Source organism: Canis aureus, chromosome X, assembly GCF_053574225.1.
Source record: "Canis aureus isolate CA01 chromosome X, VMU_Caureus_v.1.0, whole genome shotgun sequence".
Lineage (NCBI taxonomy): Eukaryota > Metazoa > Chordata > Mammalia > Carnivora > Canidae > Canis > Canis aureus.
Window position 1 is genome coordinate 19715518 of NC_135649.1, and position 20813 is coordinate 19736330.

Sequence of the window (20813 nt, forward strand, 5' to 3'; positions counted from 1 at the left end):
CCATACAAACAACTGGAATATCAATATGATCACCTATCAGAGTTCATTTAGAGTTCAAGTGACCAAAGAATTTATTGTCCAAACCAGGATGCTTATTATCTAGACCAAGGGGTGCTTATTACCAGTCATACCAGACAACATGTGCTCCTAATTTTTAATACGCAGCCAGGGCTGTCCTGAGCAGGCTAGGATTCATGGATTACCCAAGTTAGAGAGGAAATGTACATTCACCCAGTGAAGAAAAGATTCTGAAGAATCGTATACCATGAAAATTAGGTGTTTCTAGGACATTTCATGCTAGGGTTTGGTGATAGGAGGCTTTGCTGATTGCCTTCATTATTACAGGTGTGTATGCTCTCATCTCCAGGCCATACACTTTCAGGGAACAGTTCTTCCCAGCATGTATTGGTTCACTCCTCATCCTGCTGATATTCTCCTTGTAAATTGCAAACATTTGTTAGGGCATATGAGGGAGCAAGTGGGGGATAATGGTTATAATTAAAGGAATAATCTGATTCCTGAACTTCTGCCAGCCTGAGCAACCATGAGGAGTCTTGCAGATGCTCATGCCACAGTCCCAAAACAAGGCACAGTTACTCCAGTTCGCAGTTATTCATGTTGTAGCTCTCCTGACACATCTGCCCTTCTTCAACAAGTCCTTGTGTTCATCCTAAGCCGAAAAGGCAGAAAGGCGCTGCTGTGTGCTTTGAACGAGCGCGTGTGGGTGTGAAAGGAAAGACAAGAAGTAGAAAGCCCTTTACAAGCATCTGAAAAGTGTTTGCTTCACATTAGCCATTACCCCTTTCATTTCTTAGGGAGAGGGACCAGGCTGGCAGAGGTCTGGTTAGCCTCACTTGGCTAGATTGGAGCCCTCTTAGAGATTGGAGATTCCAGAACCTCCAACCCACCGTGGAAGGCAGAGATGAAACAAAGTGATTAGACCCTTCATTGCAGATTAGAAGAAGGTCAGGAGCTAGAAGGCTTGCCATTGTGCACCCCATCTCACCACCAGGGTAGGGAGAAAGAAGCAGTTGTGGCTTCCCTGTATCACATTCTTCTTCTGGACCTGGTGCTTAAAATTCATGGTGGGAAATCCATAAGGTTGGCTTTTGTATAGAAGATTCAAACACACTTAACCTATACAATAAAGAATATGTGACTCAAAGGAGTCGCAATCAATTTCTGGTGTTTCTTTTGGTATGAATTTTTTTTTAAGCAAGAGATTTTCTGTGTTACCTTAGTATTGGTAAATTGTTTGAGAAAGTTCCTTTCTGGGCAGCCCCGGTGGTGCAGCGGTTTAGCGCTGCCTGCAGCCCGGGGTGTGATCCTGGAGACCCGGGATCAAGTCCCGCATTGGGCTTTCTGCATGGAGCCTGCTTCTCCCTCTGCCTGTGTCTCTGCCTCTCTCTCGCTCTCTCTGAATGAATAAATAAATAAATCTTTAAAAAAAAAAGAAAGTTCCTTTCTAAATTTAACCCTAAATTTGCTTCAGAATTGATCTGTGTTCTATGTTCACTGTAATTTTTCATATCTGTGTAAGAGATACTTAGTTATATGAGAATACCAGCTATAGGGCTTAATTTACTGTAACTAAACATCACTTGTCAATTGTTTAGTTGAAAATCCTCTTATATCTACTTTAAAAGTTGAATTTGTAATTGGAAACTTTTTAATAATGTTTTGCTTCCCTACTGAGCTTCCTAAGTAGGGAAGGACTGACTTGAAGTTAAACCCTTCAACCGAGTTGGGTTACGTTACCTAAATTAACAATAGTAAGATACTCAGGCATCAAGTCAATTTTTAAAGTAGTTAAAACACAAAAAAAATCTCTCATCATTATGTTTCTACTTAGAAGCATGCAAGGAATACTTGGATATTTGAGAAAACATTTATTACATTCATTTTTGGAGTATGGCTACCAAATAAACCAAGATATTAATTTAAGATATAGTTCTATGGAAAAGACAGTAAACGATCTATCAAAACCTTATTTCAAATTGAACATGTTGAGAAAAAAAAATCTACATTTGATTAATAAAATAAGTAAGCTTCTCTACCAATTTGGGTGGCCAAGCACTGTTTTTCAACTTGGGCTCCCACCACTGCCACTTGCTGTCCAAGTGTTGTCTGCAGGTAGAAATAGAGCAACCCAAGAAATAGACATTTCTTCATTTGGTGTCTTGTAGAATTAATTACCTTGGGATTAGGAAAGATCATTCCGAGTAGAAAATATATATCCTAATTTTAAAAAGTCACCTCACCCACCCCATCTACAAAGATGTCTCTGAAAGTCCAATATGAAAAGCACTGTGGTCTCGGGAGCTAGTTACTGCATACTTAAACATGTTCCCACTTTCTCTTTGTAAGTGGCTGCCCTATTTTTCCATCTTCCTTTTGCAACCCAAGGGTTGTAGTTAAAATGTTGAGCAATGATTTGATTATCACTAAGCCTTTTAAAGGCCATTAGCGGGATCCCTGGGTGGCGCAGCGGTTTGGCGCCTGCCTTTGGCCCGGGGCGCGATCCTGGAGACCAGGGATCGATTCCCACATCAGGCTCCCGGTGCATGGAGCCTGCTTCTCCCTCTGCCTGTGTCTCTGCCTCTCTCTCTCTCTGTGACTATCATAAATAAATAAAAAAATTAAAAAAAATATTAAAAAAAAAAGCCATTAGCACCAGTAAGCTTAGAGAAACTCACTTCTTAGTCAAAGTATACTTGCCTTGCTTCAGATTTTTGGGCCCAGACATCCAGTGATGGCAGCTTACTAAGCTTTACAATTCCCACTCAGAAAAGTCCCTATAATTAGTAAGAAATGGTTCAAGAGCACCCTGGCACTACACCTCTCTGTAGTACTTATTCCTTCTTTTACTTGTCATGGCTCATGATGCCTTTCCTATTTACCTGCTCCAACAGCAGTTTTGCCTGGAAGGGTGAAGTCTGTTGTGGTCTTTGAGAAGTGCACAAGTGGTAACATGCACCATGAAAACGACTAGCTCCTATGCCAAAGAGACTTGCATTCTCATGGTTTCAATTAACATTGACATAATGGGACTGTGTCTACAGCCCCCCCAAACTCCAGGGGCTATAATTAGAAATCCGTGCCTTACCCTTGTGATATCTAAATGGTTGTCCTGCCTTGAGAATAATTTCCATTGCTCCCCCTTTGATTTTGTGTGTTCACAATGCCCCAACACCTGCAAGAGTACTGCACAAATTATTTTGCCATTTCCTGAATCATTATAAATGGAAATTGTGTAAATGTCTGTACAAAAAGCCTTTAAAAAGCTAGGTGTAGAGATCTATTCAACCCTGAATTTGTTTTCACTCACAACCCTTAAACACTAGCATTGCAACGGTGGGGCTGTAGCTGAAAGTAGGGGAGGAAGTGGGGAGTGTTAAGGACTTGAGATGGCGTGCTCTCAGGACAAAAATTGAGCCCTCTGCTTTAGTTTTATCTACAGCATATCAACAAATATTCCTTAGTGGGCCCTGATTTGTTCCGCATATTTTGTTAGATCTTAAAAATCCTATTATGAGGGTAATAGGAACATCTCATCCTCCTTTGGGTGTGTTCAGTGAATCCAAAACTAGGAAGTTGTGGGGGTGCCTGGGTGGCTCAGTTGGTTAAGCATCTGCCTTGGCCTCAGGTCATGATCTTAGGCCTGGGATCGAGCCCTGCATCAGGCTCCCTGCTAGGTGAGGGATCTACTTCTCCCTCCTTCTCTCCTTCTCTCTCTTTCAAATAAATAAAATCTTAAAAAAAAAAAAACCCTAGGAAATTGTTGAATAAACTCATCACATCTCACAGCATGTTTGGGTTCCCTATCTCTTTTTTTCTTTTACCGTAATTTTGGGAAATATTTCCCTTTATTTTTATTGGGTGCTTATGTTACCAAGCAACGGATAAAATCTAGGTCTTTTTTGTTTGTTTGGTGCTATTGGCTTTGCATCCTTTTTGTTTGTTTGGTGCTATTGGCTTTGCAGACCAAAAAAATGTTGCAGCAAATGTATGTTAGGGACTGGAATAAACTAAAAGGAAATGTGTTTTTAACTTCAGTGCAGCATGTTGACTGCCATCACTGTAGTGTGGCTTAAGGCTCATTTGGATTTACCAAAATGAAATCCAGGCTGCACAAAGAGCTCTTCTCCAGCAGTTTTCTTTTTTTCAGCTGCTTTGCAGTAGTTTTTAATGTGGTGTTTGGAAAACACAGATTATTGAGTAAAAGTCTCAATCTATATTAAAAGAGTCTTTGCAGAAAAGGGGACTTCTCTGCAAAGGCTTTTTATAGCAGAAATGGCATGCACATGTCAATGTCAAATATATATCGGGTGGCAGGAATGAGTATCTTACAAAAGAGTAATGAGGATTCTCCATCGTCCCACACCCCAAGTCCCACTTTTACCATGAAACTCAGACAGCCTCCTAAAATCCTAAGGCATTTCAACATTTAAAAAGGCCTTGATCAGTCTTGAAGGATTTTATAAGTTTTGGAAATTGGCTGTTTAATATTTCTTCATTCTGGGTCAGTAACTCAGATTTTGATTTGAAGGGAATATATAGAAGTATTGAGTCCAGACGATGTCCCCTTTCTACCATACTGTCCCCCAAAACTAAACAAGTCAAACCACCTCATTCTTAGATAATGTCAAACATGTTTCTTACATAACCTCCCACTTCCTAGTAGAAATCGATAATCTCTGCTACATTTAGCTACGATTCTTTGAAACCGTTAAAACTTTGGTAAAATACGTGTATTATTTTTTGGAGTGTTTAAGTGAGCTCTTTTCTCTCTCTCTCTATCTCTCTCTCTCTGTGCAGCAGTGTTTACTGGAGCTTTTGAATTCTTTGTGGGCAGGGACCGGTAGGTGGCTTATATATTTTTTCCTTACCCTTGTAGCGTCTCGACCCATTATGAGGATATAGCATTGGCTGAGTAAGTCTTTGTTGGTCATTAAGCAGTACGTCATCTCCTCCAAAGGTCTAGTCAGGCATACCCACCGTGTGGATGAATCCTAACTTGCCCTCCAATGTAAAAATGATTTCATTTGGTCACTTAATTTGAAAACTGCAAATTCTTACCAGAAAACCAGCCAACCTCATAGCCTAATGTTCACTGTGTGTAGACAGGCTGTGCTAGGTCTGGGGCGTTATGGAGAAGAACTGGCTTCATGTGCTCCCTTCAGGTTTCCCTCACTGTTCTGTTACTCAAAAGAAGCCATTCTGATACACAACAAGGAAGTTGAGTGTACCTGCTCTAGAACCAAAATGTGCACATTCAGGTCTTAGCTATTCCCTTGAAGATCTTGTGTGAGTCCCTTAATCTCTTTTGATGTCTCCTTTCTCATCTGTGAAATGAAATGATAATACTCCTCTCATACGATTATTTGGAGGCTTAAATAAGTTAATACATGCAAAGTACTTAGAAGAGAGCCTGGCACATAGTAAGCACTCTATAACTGTATCTTATCTATCAGTAAAAACCAATAAAAGTGACCAGTAGACAGCTAATTCCAACACTGAACAGAATATGTGTCTTTTCTGTTTTGACATCAAGACTCTTCATGATCATGAAACCGTAGAAGCTAAATAAGCATTTTCTCCTGAGATCATTGGTCCATTCTTTATGTTAGTGGTTCAAAGGGGGAAGGGAGGGGTGTCCAGTTTTCCCTTCTCTGTTTCTAAATATGGTGTTGAGAATCTCTAAGGGAGGTCTGAAAAATGTGCCTTTTATCAAAGCAACCCTAAACCACCCAACTCCCACTCCCATTCCTATCCCAGCCCCAAGGATTCTGGCATTGGGGCTCAGCAGTCCCTTCTAAACAATAGGAAAACCTCAAATTTTGGTCAAGAGTGTGACCCAAAGGAACAATATTGTTGAATATTTTAAGTTGGCATGCTGTGCCATAGAGCATCAGTATATAATTAAGGATTAAAAGGTGGCCTTGGAGTAAAGTTAACCCTTGTGTTAATCCCCACGTGACAGGATCCATCCATTGGATTTGGGTCCCCATGTAAATGTACTCTAGAAAGTAAGGGAGTAGAATGTGAATGAACTTGAATTTCTATTCAAAATAAGTAAAATGCCAGCAGGAAGCCCTTGAGGATTCCAAGAGATAGGCAACCATTTTGTTTCTCCACCGAGTACTCCAGAGTCAAAAGGGAGAGGTCCTTGGCACCTTGGGTTCACCATCCTGAGCTTGTTTGGATCTATGAGGGTGGGGACCCAAGGCCTCAGGAATGGTCATATTTATTGGTACTTCCTCTCGGGGGGCTGAACATTGCAGGGGGGCCCCTGTTTCTTTCCGTTTTCCTGTGTTAAAACCCTTCTCTAGGGGCTCCTGGGTGGCTCAGTTGGTTAAGCATCTGTCTTCAACTCAAGTCCTGATCCTAAGGGTCCCAGGATACAACCCTGTGTTGGGCTCTCTGCTCAGCGGGGAGCCTGCTTCTCCCTCTCCCTCTGCCCTTCCTCCTTGCTTCTGTGTGTTCTCTCTCTCTCTCTCTCTCTCTATCAAATAAATAAACATAAAAAATAACAACCCTTCTCTGTACAAGGGCCTCATTCCCACACAAGAATTTTGTTTCCCAGGTCTGAATAATGTGAAGTTGTGCAGAGTGGTCTAAATAGCGGTTGTGAGACAAAAGACTGTTCAATTTCCCCTAGCCTGGGTATGGCACAGGTTCTTCCCCATAGTGGTTTACTTCTAGAACTTTACCATCTCTCTTCTCCATTCTGATGGGTTTTTTTTTTAAGATTTTTAAAATTTATTTATTGAGAGACACAGAGAGAGAGGCAGAGACACAGGCAGAGGGAGAAGCAGGCTCCATGCAGGAAGCCCGACGTGGGACTTGATCCTGGGTCTCCAGGATCACACCCTGGGCCGAAGGCAGGTGCTAAACCACTGAGTCACCCGGGCTGCCCCCGTTCTGGTGTTTAGTGATTACATAGCATGTTAAAGCTGAGTCCTTGGTGATCTTTTTTTTTTTTTTTTTTTTGGTGATCATTATTAGTAGTTAGACAACCAGTTACATGTAGAGCATGAGCCAGTACTTAGCCAGGGAATGAAATGGAAGAAGTCTGCCAAACTCAGCTTAATCTTCCTTTAATAAAACTCAACTGTGTCATCTTGTTTGGTCCCTGTCTTTAAACTTGAGCTGACATCTCCCTGTGTTAGGGCACTGTACTACAAGGTCTACTGCATCACAGATTTGACTTACAATGGAATGAAGAATACAGTGGACCACAAATAGTTAAGAAAACGAATGGGAAGGTCTTTTTGGAGGGAAAAAATTTGTTGAATATAACTATTGCGTTTTAGATTTTTGCTTATTTTCTAAAGGCCCATACTATTTTGGAATGTGTTTGTGCTTCATAGAACAGGTTCCCAGTCACCCCAACCCCCTGCCCACCTGCCTGGGTGACGGGCACTGAGGGGGGCACTTGACGGGATGAGCACTGGGTGGTGTGCTATATGTTGGCAAATCGAACTCCAATTAAAAAAAATACCAAAAAAAAGAACAGGTTCCCTATTCTAACATAGATTCCTACTTGCTTTGCTACCTAATCACAAGTACATTCCAGAATAATCCCCAACATGAGATAGGTGCTCAGTAACTATTTGTTGACACTTGAGCTTTGTACATGTTTCCATACCAGGGCATGGTTTCCTCTTAAGCATAATATTCAACAAATGCCACAGTCTGTTCTTTGGTTTCTCAGTCATTTACACACTAACTCTTCACCTCTCTGAGATACAGCCATTTAGTGGTATCATCAACATGGAACTGAAGTATAGTGTCAAGAGGAAATCAAGTGTGCGTAAGATGAGAATTTCACATCTTGTGTTGAAGAAGGCAGGGAGATGTTTGATAAGGTGCAGTACTAGAATCCGATATAGCAGGGTGACTGTCACCAAGTCAGTTCATCTGTGTGGCCTTGGTTTTCTTATATCTTAAATGTGAGAGCTGGACGATGTGACCTCTAAGGCCCCTTGCAACTCTGACTTCTGTGATCCTCAGATTCTCCAGCCTCCTCCTTTTGCCAGGCCTGTTTTCTCATCTGTAAAGTGAGGGGGTGGAACAGACAGGTATTAAAGTCCTAATTATCGATGACTTTAGAAGAACGAACTTTTAGCTGTCCAGAAAATCAAGCTCTCCAGACTGGCCCCTCCCCCAGGGTATTGGGTAGCCAAGATTTCACTGCACATTAAAACACAGTTAGAAGGACTAATTTGGGCCTGGTTAGAACTGTGGCGAAGTCCTAATTCTTGGGTAGGGAATGTTGACTCTGACATACTCTGTTACCACCTTGTTTGCTGGAGGTTCCCGCCCCCTTCAGGCCAGAGTTCTGATAGGGATAAGCAGTGGTGTGTGTGCACATCAGATAGGAGCCCATTGGTGTTAAGTTTTCCTCCCGACAGTTCTAACCCCTCATTCCTGTTCTTGAGGGTCCTGTTGATAAGCAGTATCCAAAGTCACACTCCAGAGCAGGTGAAGCACCTTGCTAGATGGCCCCATATTCCAGCATCTGTTCCCTGTGCCAGTATCTGCTTTCAAAAGTTTGTGTGCGCAGAACTGGTTGGGAGCGATAGAGAGGAATGCACTCATCCTCTGATAGTAACTCCCAAAGCAGAGGGCAGGGCAGAGAGAATGGAGAAGTCAGGAACCTTGGGTTAGCCACCAGGGAGGGGTGCATGAGACAATGTCATTTTTAAGAGAAACAGAAAGATACGAGGTCTTGTTTCTCTACAGAGGACGGCCAGCCCTCTCTGACTTTGGTACCACTTTTAGCTTTGCTCCTCCCCTTCCCCGTGAACTTTTCACAGCCCTCATGTTCTGCTACCTCTCATTCTGCTTCCTCTTCTTGTGCCTTTAAGTTCTGGCCACGCACACACTCCTACCTGTGCATCCAGCCACACTTCCTACAATTCCCCCACCCCCAGGCACTCTGCACACTCTCCTCCAGCCCATTTTGTTCTCCCTGGTTGGGATGTTCTCCTTTCACTTGGCCAGTTAAATCCAACCCTTTCTTCCAAGTGTAACTAAAGTCACGTCTCTTCCAGTCAGTGTTCTCAGAGCACTCTGTGCTTTACTGCTCCCAGGACTTAGAAGGCCTTCACCTCACCCCAACGTTAAATGTATTCATATTCTTGCCTGTAGGATGCATTGATTTTGCCTTCTCCTCAGCTCCTGGCACAGAACAGAGTGTACACTAGATACCTTTCTTCACCTTGATTGGGAGGTTAAGTGTCAAAGGCCAGTCTTGTAGTCCATGTGTTTGAAAAGAAGACGTGTTTGTGTACCAGTCTGGCAAGCCAGACACAGTGTTGGTAGAGGCCACAGCAGGCCATGTGTGGTGGGCAGGAGATCACCTCTACTCTGGCGTCTTCTGGCCAATCCTGGCACCATATGTGTAAGAGGATTTTGAAACAATTGAGCCATGTAAAATGAGAAGGGGAGTATGTTGGAGGAAATAATGCACACCTGGGTTATTCACGGTAAAGCGATGTTCATCCCTCGCCACCACCCGCTTTCTTCCTAGCACACCCCTTCCTTTTATCTAATCTTCTTCTAGAAGAAGCAGGCCAGGACTGCTCAGTGTGATCCATCACAACTCATTCTTATGTTGAATTCATGGCCAAAGGTTCAAGGTCAACTTGATGGACTTGGAATTGCTCTGGTACCTCTGTCCCACCATTGTCTTTGTCTTCTCCCCAAACTAGGTCAATCCCACAGCCCAGTGTACCCATGCCTTGCTGAAGATGATCTACTGCTCCCACTGCCAGGGGCTTGTGAATGTGAAGCCCTGTTACAACTACTGCTCGAACATTATGAGAGGCTGTCTGGCTAACCAAGGGGATCTCGATTTTGAATGGAACAATTTCATAGGTGAGTGAGCGAGGGAGAAATTTGTGTCGCCAGACAGAGCTCAGCTTCTGGCCATGGGGAATAGCGTAATTATCATCCGTGAGGGTTCTTCTGTTCCTTGTTGTTTGCCAGAGTTCTTACTATCTTCAAAGTTCCCACCATTCTACAAGTAAATGTTCTCTTGAACTAATGGTGGCATTACGGAAGACCTCAGACACAGTGAATACTGAGTTTTCGTAATGAGAACATGACTTTTTGGCATTTTCCCCCGAAAGGTCAGTTTTAGTTGTATATCCTAGGCCTGTGTTCCTGTAAAGGTGGGAGTACAGCCATCACTGGCTGAGCTTTGAAATCGTTTGGTCTATCATGCTACAACTGAACCTTCTGCATTATTGGCCAGACAACTGCTGGATGCTTGAACCAGGTGAAACCTGATTGGGGGGAATTGAGGGGTTCTGTTTCTGTAGAGGATTTAATAGGAACTGACGTCCCGAAAGAATGGAGGTCCTTTGGCTCTAGTCATGTTAGAGGTAAGCATTCTCACCTGTCTCTGAAACCCAGAGTCCAGACTGCAGTGTAAGGGAGGTACCCATTTTCCAAGAGGATTAATCACCATCCTCGGGAAAGGACAACTTAGGGATCATTTAAATGACTGGTCATCAACTTCCTTGATGCACTCTTAATGCATATGTTAAGTCCTGAAACCTCGTTACAGTACAGAAGCTCCTGATCCTCCATGATAGTGGCACTGCATACACACACTAAGGGCTCACAAAGATAAACTCGGCTTTCTTCCCTGGCCCCCAGTCACATGGGTGTAATTGCAGAACATAAGTGCCTTTAGAAGCACCTGTTTTTCACTTACTTGTTCACATCATGGAACATGGATGCAATTTGCTGGCACTTTTGGGGGCAGGGGATTGGAGTTGGAGAGAATGCTTTTTAGTCTGTATGAGAGCTAATTACCATATTAACTCTGTTTGAAAATGCATCAATAAATTGGCTCCAACAGATTCTTGAGAACACTGACACAAGAAAAAAATAAAAGATGTGAATATTAAGCACTTCAGCACAATTGTAGCCTAAATAGCTCAGAGCTAGAAGACCTGAGAAAATTTACATGCAGGAGAGCTGAGTCCCATGAAAGGGAAGGCCAAAGGGCGGGGGAGGCATGCGCACACTAACAGTGCATCATGCCCAGAAGGAAGCCATGGGAGAAATTGTAGCTTGAAAATATTTCCACTGGAAATCAAAACTCGTGGCATTTCCAGATCTAAAGTTGATGTTTTTACTCTTTTTTTAAATCCCACCCTCTCCCCCACACCCAGATGCCAGATTTGCAGTTTGCTTCTGCTAAATTCATTTTTGTAAATGTCGGTTAGCCTTTTTACTTTATAGCATCTAATGTACTCATTCTCGGGGCAAAGGAGGAGCATTTGCCATGTAGTACAAACAGGGTAGAGTGACAGCTCCCTAGTTTTGCCAACTCTTCTAGAGATTGATCAGGAGTAAGGGGCAAAGGGGTATGTTCCTTGCTTTATTCTCTTGTTCTGACATAAACTGTAACTCATTGTATTAAGATAGAAATTCTCTCGCTCTTTTTTTTTTTTTTTTTGACCTATTTTTCCAAAGAGTTTGCAGGTTCATGTCAAATCAAAACTGCACTCTGGCTTGCTTAATTAATGTTTTCAACCAGGTATTCTAAAACAAGGAGACTGCGTTGCTGCTGTTGTTCTTATTGAGAGTTTTCAAACTACGTTTGCTCTCTTTCAAGAAACAAAATTAAACCCGAGTGCAAATTGATAGAATTTCGGAATCAATTTTCCTCAGTTATTTGAGATGATCTTTTTTGGAGGGATGAGGTATATAATTCATGTCTAAACTTAATTTTTAATGGGTATTTTATTCTTTATGTCTCATAAGCTGATCTAACTGGTTAGGAGTAATAGACATTGTTAATCCCCAGTGCTTTTTTATGAATTTTCACCAGGGTTTAATTTGCTCTGTGGTTGTAGAATTCACGCCCAATTTACATGCCTCTGCTCTAGTTCTTCTTCTTTTTTTTTTTTTCAAAGAATTTTTCTTTCCCCTTTAAATGACTGCAGTTAATGAACAGCAAAGGACTCCCCCCCCCCACTTCTTTAAATCAGGTCTTGGGGGTAAGTTGGGAAACTGCCTTTTGTTCTCCCAGTGGGCCCCGAGGCTGAACATGGGGGTTTATGATTATTGGTGGCCCAGTTCGAAAGGAATCACTTTGCCTGGTGTGAAGGGGATGCTTTGTTAATGGATGGGGGTGACCTCGTGCACATAGCCTGAGCCTTGAAATCCTGCAGTTGGACCAGGCCCTTGAAGAGACTAAGGATACATTTTCCACATCTGCCTTCTTCCTGCCATGTCCTCTTTTCCCTCTCTTGAATCGTTGTCAGCCTTGATCAACAAGATGGATCCAGTTGAAACACCCTGGACTTGGTTTTATAAGAGGTTGACTCAAAAGGTCAACCCAATACTCCCCCCCACCACCATCAAAACAGCCTGTTTCTAGAGAACCATAAATTATGCTTGGATGCACCTTGTTTTCCATCACATACTGTGGTTGCCTTAATGTTCATCTGACTCCTAGCCAACCTTATTAATGTCACACGTTGCTGCCAGCAGGACTTTTATATTGGGGTGTTGGGATTTGGGGGTTGCTGGCTGGAGGCAGGGGTCAGTGAGATATCCTGGAAATGAGAGACTTGTAGCTGAGACCCACCAGAAGAAAAATACCCCAAAGCCACCATCTTTGGCTCTCTTGCTCTCGCTCGCTCGCTCTCGGTCACTCACTCTCTCTCAGCTACTAATCAGGGCTGGCTGCTTCTAGGGCAGAGCCTCATTGATAGCCAAGCATGACTCCCCCCAGGGGTGGGAGGCAGCTTTGCGCATTCCTCAGCTGTGCACCGCACAACGCCATGGCACCGGCCCCAACAAAGGCCCGGCTTCCCTCCATTCCCAGAGTTTACAAAGACGCCAAACAGCCAGAAGAATCGGGTTTATGTTTCCTTTCAGTCTTTCACAAACACAGTGATCTGGCCTCTCCTCGCCACTAGGGGAATGAGTAGTTTCAAAATGCGCTGTTTTTTTTCTTGTCTAAACCTCTGCATTTTGGATGTTGATTATCTGTCTATTCATAATATTTTTACTTGGAGCAAGCGACTTCTGCGAAGAATGTGCTTTCTGTACTTGGCAGCCCTGATACTTTGACAATGATGAACACGTTTAAGTCGTGCTCCACTTGTTTACAAAAGTCTCCTTTTGCTAGCACATCAAAAGCATTTTTCCCCCTCTAGCACAATGGTATATTCATGCTGGCAGCCTTTACTTGGAGGTTGGAAGCGTCACTTTATTGGTGCTTACCACAATGCAATCTGAAACTTGATTTGTTATTACTTTAAAAAAAAGTGCATTTCACGGAAATCTATTTGTGGTTTGTGACATTGCAATTGCAGTTTAGAGAAATGACCCCCAGTGCTTTAAAATGTTGTGTTGCATCTGTTCTAGGTGGAAGGTGAAAGGTTGATGACCAAATTTGGTTTCATTAATATGTTGATGCTAAAACTCCTTTGCACCAGAAAGCTGAGGTAGAAGATCCTGGGGGTCTGCAGTGTTCTCTGAGAAGGGCCCATGGTCTTCTGGAAACTAGCCCTCCTTGCTGGGAGCTGCCCTTGGCCTCTTGCTGGGAGCTACCCTTGGCCTACCTGAATCCTGCAGATAAGGTGGCCCTGACTACCCTCTCCCTGCAAACCTTAAGCCCTAGAGTGGAAAGGAGAGCAGACAAGTTGCAAACTTTGGTGCTTGTCAGGAGTGAAGCAGCCCTTTTCCCATTTCCAGTTTGCTTTCATTTTGACCAGGAAATAATCCGGCAAAGCCACCAAGCCTAATAATTGCAGCCAACACATAGGGCAGAAAAACAAGTGACACATATTTTGTTTAAGAGATTTGATGTGTACTAAAACATTCTAGACTCCTCCAGAATGCCAAGGTGACTCACAGAATAATCCGCAAAGACTCACACTGTGAATGCAGGCTTTTTTTGTGTACTGTGTCTTGTGTTGTCTTTTCACCCGAATGAAAAGAGGCACATGTTTGGCTTTAACTTGAGGCCCTTGTGTTTGAAATGGGAAGTTTATCTTAATACAAATTTGCATTTTTTCAAATTTTCATTATTTGAAAAGTCATTAGAATTCCTGGGAACACTGTCATTTGTACTTTCCAACTGTGCGCTCAAGGAGCTGAAAGGGTTTCATTTAAAAAATGAAAGAAAGGAAATGATACGCCAGAATTTTAACGGATTTATATTTTTGAGTCTTGTAAATGGAACCTAAATGAAAAGATCCTAGGAAGTCACTGTGGAAGTGGCATGTTATTCTGCCTCCAGCCTTAAGTTTGTCAGCAGGAGCCAGCTTGGCGCCTTACAGTGACAACCACTGACACACGAAAGAATAAACAATCATTATAATAGAACAGTTCCAATTGGGTGTCCTTGCTGTGGAATAAAGCATTCACCTGGCCATTTCACACTTTAGAGAGCTAGCAACACATGCTGACTAAATGCAGCTTGGTGTAGTAGAAGCGGACAGAAAAACCTGAATTGACTACGACACATGCCCTCTTCCCTCCCCTTCTCCCCCCATCCATAGGAAACAAAGACAGTAAAATAATCAGACTGATCACCCAAGGCCAAACTAACGGTTTACTTTTTATGCCATATTGCTCTTCCCCAAACACCCTGTTAGACGCGATGCTGATGGTGGCGGAGAGGCTCGAGGGTCCCTTCAACATCGAATCGGTCATGGATCCCATCGATGTGAAGATTTCTGATGCTATAATGAACATGCAGGAGAATAGTGTGCAAGTGTCTCAGAAGGTAACAGAGGCAGGATAACTGAAAAGGAGAAACAGAGTCCCCACCCCTACCCCTCCCGAACTTGGGATGCAACTTCCCTAATGTGACCATGAATGCTTCAATGCAGGTTTTCCAGGGATGTGGACCCCCCAAGCCCCTCCCAGCCGGCCGGATTTCACGTTCCATCTCTGAGGGGGCTTTCAGTGCTCGCTTCAGACCATATCACCCTGAGGAACGCCCAACCACAGCAGCTGGCACTAGTTTGGACCGACTGGTGAGCACTTTGGCAGCAGTGGCCATGTTTAATGACCAAGAACCAAAAACATTTGCTCCAAATGCATTTTTAGTTGGAAGGCTTTCAAGTGCAGGTCTTTCAGGTGAAGCTTTTCAAGCAAATTGCATGTGAGTGTCAATAAATTCTGCCTCTCATTTTCTAGCTCATAAAGTTGGTACGTAGTTAGGAAACGTGAGGCATCTACTCTGAGACCATCATTGTGCCTGTCATAGGGAAGCACAGGGCAGTGAGACCCATCCTTGTTTTCCAGAAGCCCGAACAAAGCGGGAGAAGCAGCCATCCTTTTGCCTTAACTAGCAAAAGGGGATATGTAATAAGTGTTAGGACGGTTGGAAAACATAAGCAAACTGCTTTCCACACATGCTGCACACACAGTAGTGGGAGGGAGCGCAGTGACAGACACGGTTTCATAGAGGGGACGGTATAGACGCTGGAACCAGAGTATGAAAGCCTCACAGAAAGACACGGAGTTTTATCATGGTATCCATGGGACCTGGATGCCAGCAGGCTTCCAATGGTAGTTGTAAATAAAGAGGTAGAGTAGACGGTGGATCTGGGCAACTCCTTGTATCCCACCATTCATTCATTTGAGTAATTCTGTTCTTTTCTGTATAAATTTGATCTGCATTTTTTCTTTCGTGATTCAAGTTGAAAATGCATTGCATAGCACTCTGGAGCGACTTTAGAAATGGTCAAAAGACACATTTGTAGGCAGTTGGGTGTTTTTACACAGGTCTTCTCTTTTCTTCTCCTCTTTTCTTTCTTCTTTTCCCTCTTCTCTAATTAGGTTACTGATGTCAAGGAGAAGCTGAAACAGGCCAAGAAGTTCTGGTCCTCCCTGCCCAGCAATGTTTGCAGCGATGAGAGGATGGCCGCCGGGAATGGCAATGAAGATGATTGTTGGAATGGGAAAGGCAAGAGCAGGTTAGCTTTGGGCAAGTGGATTGGTGGTCTCCCTTCTCCCACATGCCTGGTACTGTGGGGCTCTTCAGACGGGGGTCACTTGGTGTCACTTGAGGGAAGCATCAGTAATGTGGACAGCCTCTAGACAATCTAAGGAACAGGCTTTGCCCCGAAAGCCTTGGGAAGGCACCCAGCTAGTTGCAGCGAGTACTGCCAGAAGTCTGCGGCGGTGGCTCTAGCCCAGTACAGGGGCTGCAGCCCGAGGTCAGGCTGTTCCAGTAGTTCGGTCTTTACAGGATTGAATCCTTGTGGTTCTCGGCCCAATGGCCTGGCTCCCCAAAGTTCCAGTTCCCAAAAGGCCTCATTCTCTTCGGGGATGTCTTGTGTTGCTCCCCTAACACACTTAGTAACTCTGCTAAGTACCCACTGTATCGGCACTTGACTCTGACTCACCAACCTCCGTAAAAGGGGTAGCTTTCCAAAAGGTCACCATCAAAGCAGAGAAACAAGAAATGAAAGAACTTTCTCATGAATTGTACCCAATGGAAATACTAGAATCTAGGCAGAATACTCTGATGATCTGCGGCGACCATTTGTCTTAACCACTCCTATTCACAGGGTCATTTCTCATTTCAGATACCTGTTCGCAGTGACGGGAAATGGCTTAGCCAACCAGGGCAATAATCCAGAGGTCCAGGTTGACACCAGCAAACCAGACATACTGATCCTTCGTCAGATCATGGCTCTTCGGGTTATGACCAGTAAAATGAAGAATGCATACAACGGGAACGATGTGGACTTCTTTGATATCAGTAAGCATTTGTGGTTTGGAACTTAAACATTGTTCTTTGTACCAGCTTGTGATGAGGACTAAGTGGATTGAAATCTCTATTCCTTTTTTTTTTTTAAATAGGTGACGAGAGCAGTGGAGAGGGAAGTGGAAGTGGTTGTGAGTATCAGCAGTGCCCTTCAGAGTTTGAGTACAACGTGACTGATCACTCTGGGAAGAATGCCAATGATAAAGCCAGCAGCCCTGGTGCCCTTGTGGGGGCACAGCCCTACCTCCTTGCTGTCTTCTGCATCTTGCTCCTGGTCATGCAGCGAGAGTGGAGATAATTCTGAATCTTAGAGGGAAAAGTTTTCATCAAAAAGATAAAAAGGCACCAGTTATCACTTTTATACCATCTTAGTGACTTTGCTTTTTAAATGAATGGACAACGATGTACAGTTTTTACTATGTGGCCACTGGTTTAAAAAATGCCAACTTTGTGTTTTCATTCAGTTTTGTGGGGGAAAGGGACTCGTATGTAAAGTTGATTCCTGCTCCCCCAGAATCATGTTAAATGTGGCTAACAGTGTAGGTACAGAACTGTAGTTAGTTGTGCATTTGTGATTTTATCACTCTCTTATTTGTTTGTGTTTTTTTTTCCTTTTTGTTTGTGGGTTTTTTTTTTCTTCAGTTATGATCTTACCTTGTTTCTTACAAGAAAACCAGGGTCCTTTCTTGGCATGTAACATGTACGTATTTCTGAAATATTAAATAGCTGTACAGAAGCAGGTTTTATTTATCATGTTATCTTATTAAAAGAAAAAGCCCAACAAGCAGTAAAAATTCCATTCATCCCTGTTGTTTTAGTTGCCTTATCTGGAGAGAAGTGGATGTGATTTTTTTTTATTATTATTATTAAGTTAGGACAGAATGTGAAGGCACGGGGGGCTTCTGAGCCACTTGGTGGGTTGTATTAAGGCATCAATACGAGAAGAAGGCTGTACTTCATTGATAGCCAGGGACTGGAAGAGACTGCAGACTACACCTGTCTTGGCTGAACTGAATTACATAAACTAAGATCGCAGATAGATAGGTCTATTTCTCGAACCCACTTATACTAAAAAGTGGAACCCATTTAGAAGATTCTTTTTCATACACTCTCCCTAGAAATATAGAAGGCATTCAGGACGTCTGAGTTATCACACGTTCACATTTAGTTTGGGGGTGGGTTTTTGTCTTTTTGTGTTTTATCCAGGCAAGTTAGCAAGCCGCTGTGTGCTGGTCTTCATGTCCACACTGACCTGCTTTAAATTCCTATCCTGATGGCAGAAATGACCAATTGACTAAGAAGATCATTTGGTCCCCTTTGTTACAGTGTACCAGATTTCAACCCCAACCACATAGAATAGGGAACTGTCTGGGCACCAGCCCAAACCAGGGCACAGCCCAGGCTCACGGAAGAGCTGTCAACACTCCTCCGAGCAAAGATTTTGCCTGTGCATCTACATTTGGTTTGGGATCCCAATTTTTGTAAAAAGAGATTTCTAAAGTGCCCTACTTGAGTTGTCTGCCTGGGCCCCTGCCTCAGAAAGGCAAAGGGCTGGCTGTGCAGTTCATGGTCATGTGCCACCCTTTCAGCCAAGAACTCCACTTGGTGGGACCTGAGTGTCCAGATATTTTTCACATAATGTTTTTGTTTGGAGGGGGGACAGGAAGGAGTAGAGAGTCCAGAAGATAATAGCTTAGTGGTGATCCCATAGCCACCAGGGGATGGGGGGATCTTGCAAAGGCTGGTTCTGTTGTCCCTGGGTCCCTAGGACTCCATTCCTCCTATCCTTACCAAATGTCAACCCATAAAACTATGAGATAGTAACAAATCCCTTGAAAAAGGAGTTCCCAAAAAGTCTTCAAAATGAGAAAATCCTGCAAGTCTCTTCCTGCCTTAGACCCCCATTAAGATCCTGACCTATTCCACAAAAGCTAAAACCCACAGAGAGGTGGTTTGTGTTCCTGTTCAGATCTTCAGTTGTAAGACTAATTCTCTATTTTTATATTGAAGCATAATTACTCAATAGCTCAGGGTCTATATTTCACTCGACTTTTTACACCAAATTCTGCGCGAATGGTCAACATGGAATATTGGGGGCTGTTGTAAACAGAGGCTTAATTTTATTAGCAGTAGCCAGTTATTTATTCAAGCATGATGTTAATAAAATAGGCATATTCTGGCTGGTGTGTATAAGTGGTTTTTTTTGTTGTTGTTGTTTTAAAACCAATCACGGAAGACCTAAAATGAAAAGGTGCTCCATTTATATATGAGGAAAAATGGATTGTAAATAGCTAAGCTGCCTTGTGAGAACCTGGAAAATGTGCTGATACTTAGTAACTACCTCAGTTGTGAGGAATTTCCTTTTTAGCTTAGACTGCCATTACTTTGACTTGGTAGAAATGAATCTGGTCTCCAAAATGTGGCTCAAAGAGTTATCCCCGTAGACCTTGTGAGATTGTTTTTAATTTAAAACTTTGAACTCTGCCCAGCTGTTTTCTTTCAGTCAACTTCTCTACACCAATAACATTTTCCGAATTAAATATTCTTGAAGGTTCTTCTGGACTCTCACTGATTTGTTTTCTTTCTTTGCATTTTTTCCTGTGACCTTTTTATTATTTAAATTGTCTCTTGCTTTTGAACTTGAACTATGAAATAAACAAATCATAGATTTTTCCATTCAGATCAGACTGGATAACTCTTGGCTTCTAACCAGCTGGCAGGCTCACCATTGCACTCTGCCCCACCCCCACCCCGACCACCGCCAAAAAAAAGAATAAAAGCAAGTTGAATATTCTAAAATCTTAAGAGTTCAGAGTATGAGGTAGAATAAAAGCTTTGTCGGCAGACCTGACATTCCCAAAGTCTCAGTTAATAGCATATGATTTTGTGTTTTACAAAGTCATTTGGAAATTATTTTTCTTTCCAACACTTCACCACCCTGTACCTTAAGAAAAAAACATTTTGACGACCCTTAGATTTACATTTTATTTCAAAAACAGCCTGTAATTAGCACCTATTATTTGATAAAAGACAAAGTACAAATAATTGACATGCATTTTAAAACTTAAGATCCTGAGGGTTAGAAACCTAACAGTTTTCCTGAAGTAGAATTTGTCATTGGTGATTCTAGAACTGACATAAAAATAGATGTAGATGATGCTATGCATGCAACATTCTGCTTGTCCTTTCATGTCTGCTGAATATGCCCTCTTGCAGAGCTGAAGGGTGGTAAGACACTGACAGGGTCTGCTACAGGAGGCTGCGTGTGGGCATGCTCACTCTCAAGCCAATGCCCAACTACCATACAACTTTCTCTTTTTGAAATGAGGAAACAAACACTGACAACTATTTTTATCAACTTAGAACTTTGTGTGGACAGTATAGCTGTGCATTCTGGGGATATGCTTTATTGTCCAATTCAGTTTCTATTTTTAACCTTCTCTAGTGATTTTCTTATGGATACAAATGTGAAGAATCTCTGAAAGATAATCATCTGGTAATCTAGGAATTCTAGTCCAGCAGTAAGGCAAATCCATATGACATTTACTTGTCTAATTTTTTTCATTGGGTAATGTTCTGACAGGGTTTAAAAACCAAAATGTACATAAAGGTATAGAGGAAAAGTTTCCTTCCTGTTCCTGTATCCACCCTGTCCAATTACCCGTCTGGTTATATATACCTATATATCTCTCTTTACAAAGTTTCCTTAGGCATATGCAAGCAAATATGAATAGAGATTTTCCCCTCTTTTTTAGGTCGATTACATTATTGAGAGGAGGGATACCTAAAGATGCAGATTCCCATTTAAAGGCTTGGCTGCTCAGGGGTCCCCCTTTTGGGAGTTGTACTATAATTTGGCCTAGATGAATTGAGGTGACTTTTGCTCAAAAACATCAAATTGAATGAGGAGCAGTTAGGCATTGTGGCACTCTAATCCCAGAGTACATCACTAGGATACTGTGTGTTCACGTTAAGGTTCATGCCCTGTAGTTTGTTTCCATAGCCTCATCAGTGGAGAAGATACTGGCTGGCCAAAGCAATTGGGAAGATC

At 42.7% G+C, this 20813-nt stretch overlaps 1 protein-coding gene across 3 annotated transcripts in view; it reads left to right on the forward strand.

The window, feature by feature from the left end:
- Window positions 1-18941, forward strand: part of GPC4 (glypican 4) — a 113441-nt gene extending 94500 nt beyond the window's left edge. For all 3 annotated transcript variants that reach the window (XM_077889991.1, XM_077889989.1, XM_077889990.1), the window contains exons 4-9: window positions 9720-9885; window positions 14637-14767; window positions 14874-15020; window positions 15829-15965; window positions 16581-16756; window positions 16858-18941. In XM_077889991.1, coding sequence (XP_077746117.1) covers window positions 9720-9885; window positions 14637-14767; window positions 14874-15020; window positions 15829-15965; window positions 16581-16756; window positions 16858-17060 — 960 coding nt within the window. In that variant the 3' untranslated portion in view covers window positions 17061-18941. The remainder of the gene's footprint in view (window positions 1-9719; window positions 9886-14636; window positions 14768-14873; window positions 15021-15828; window positions 15966-16580; window positions 16757-16857) is intronic.
- Window positions 18942-20813: the final 1872 nt, after the last annotated feature.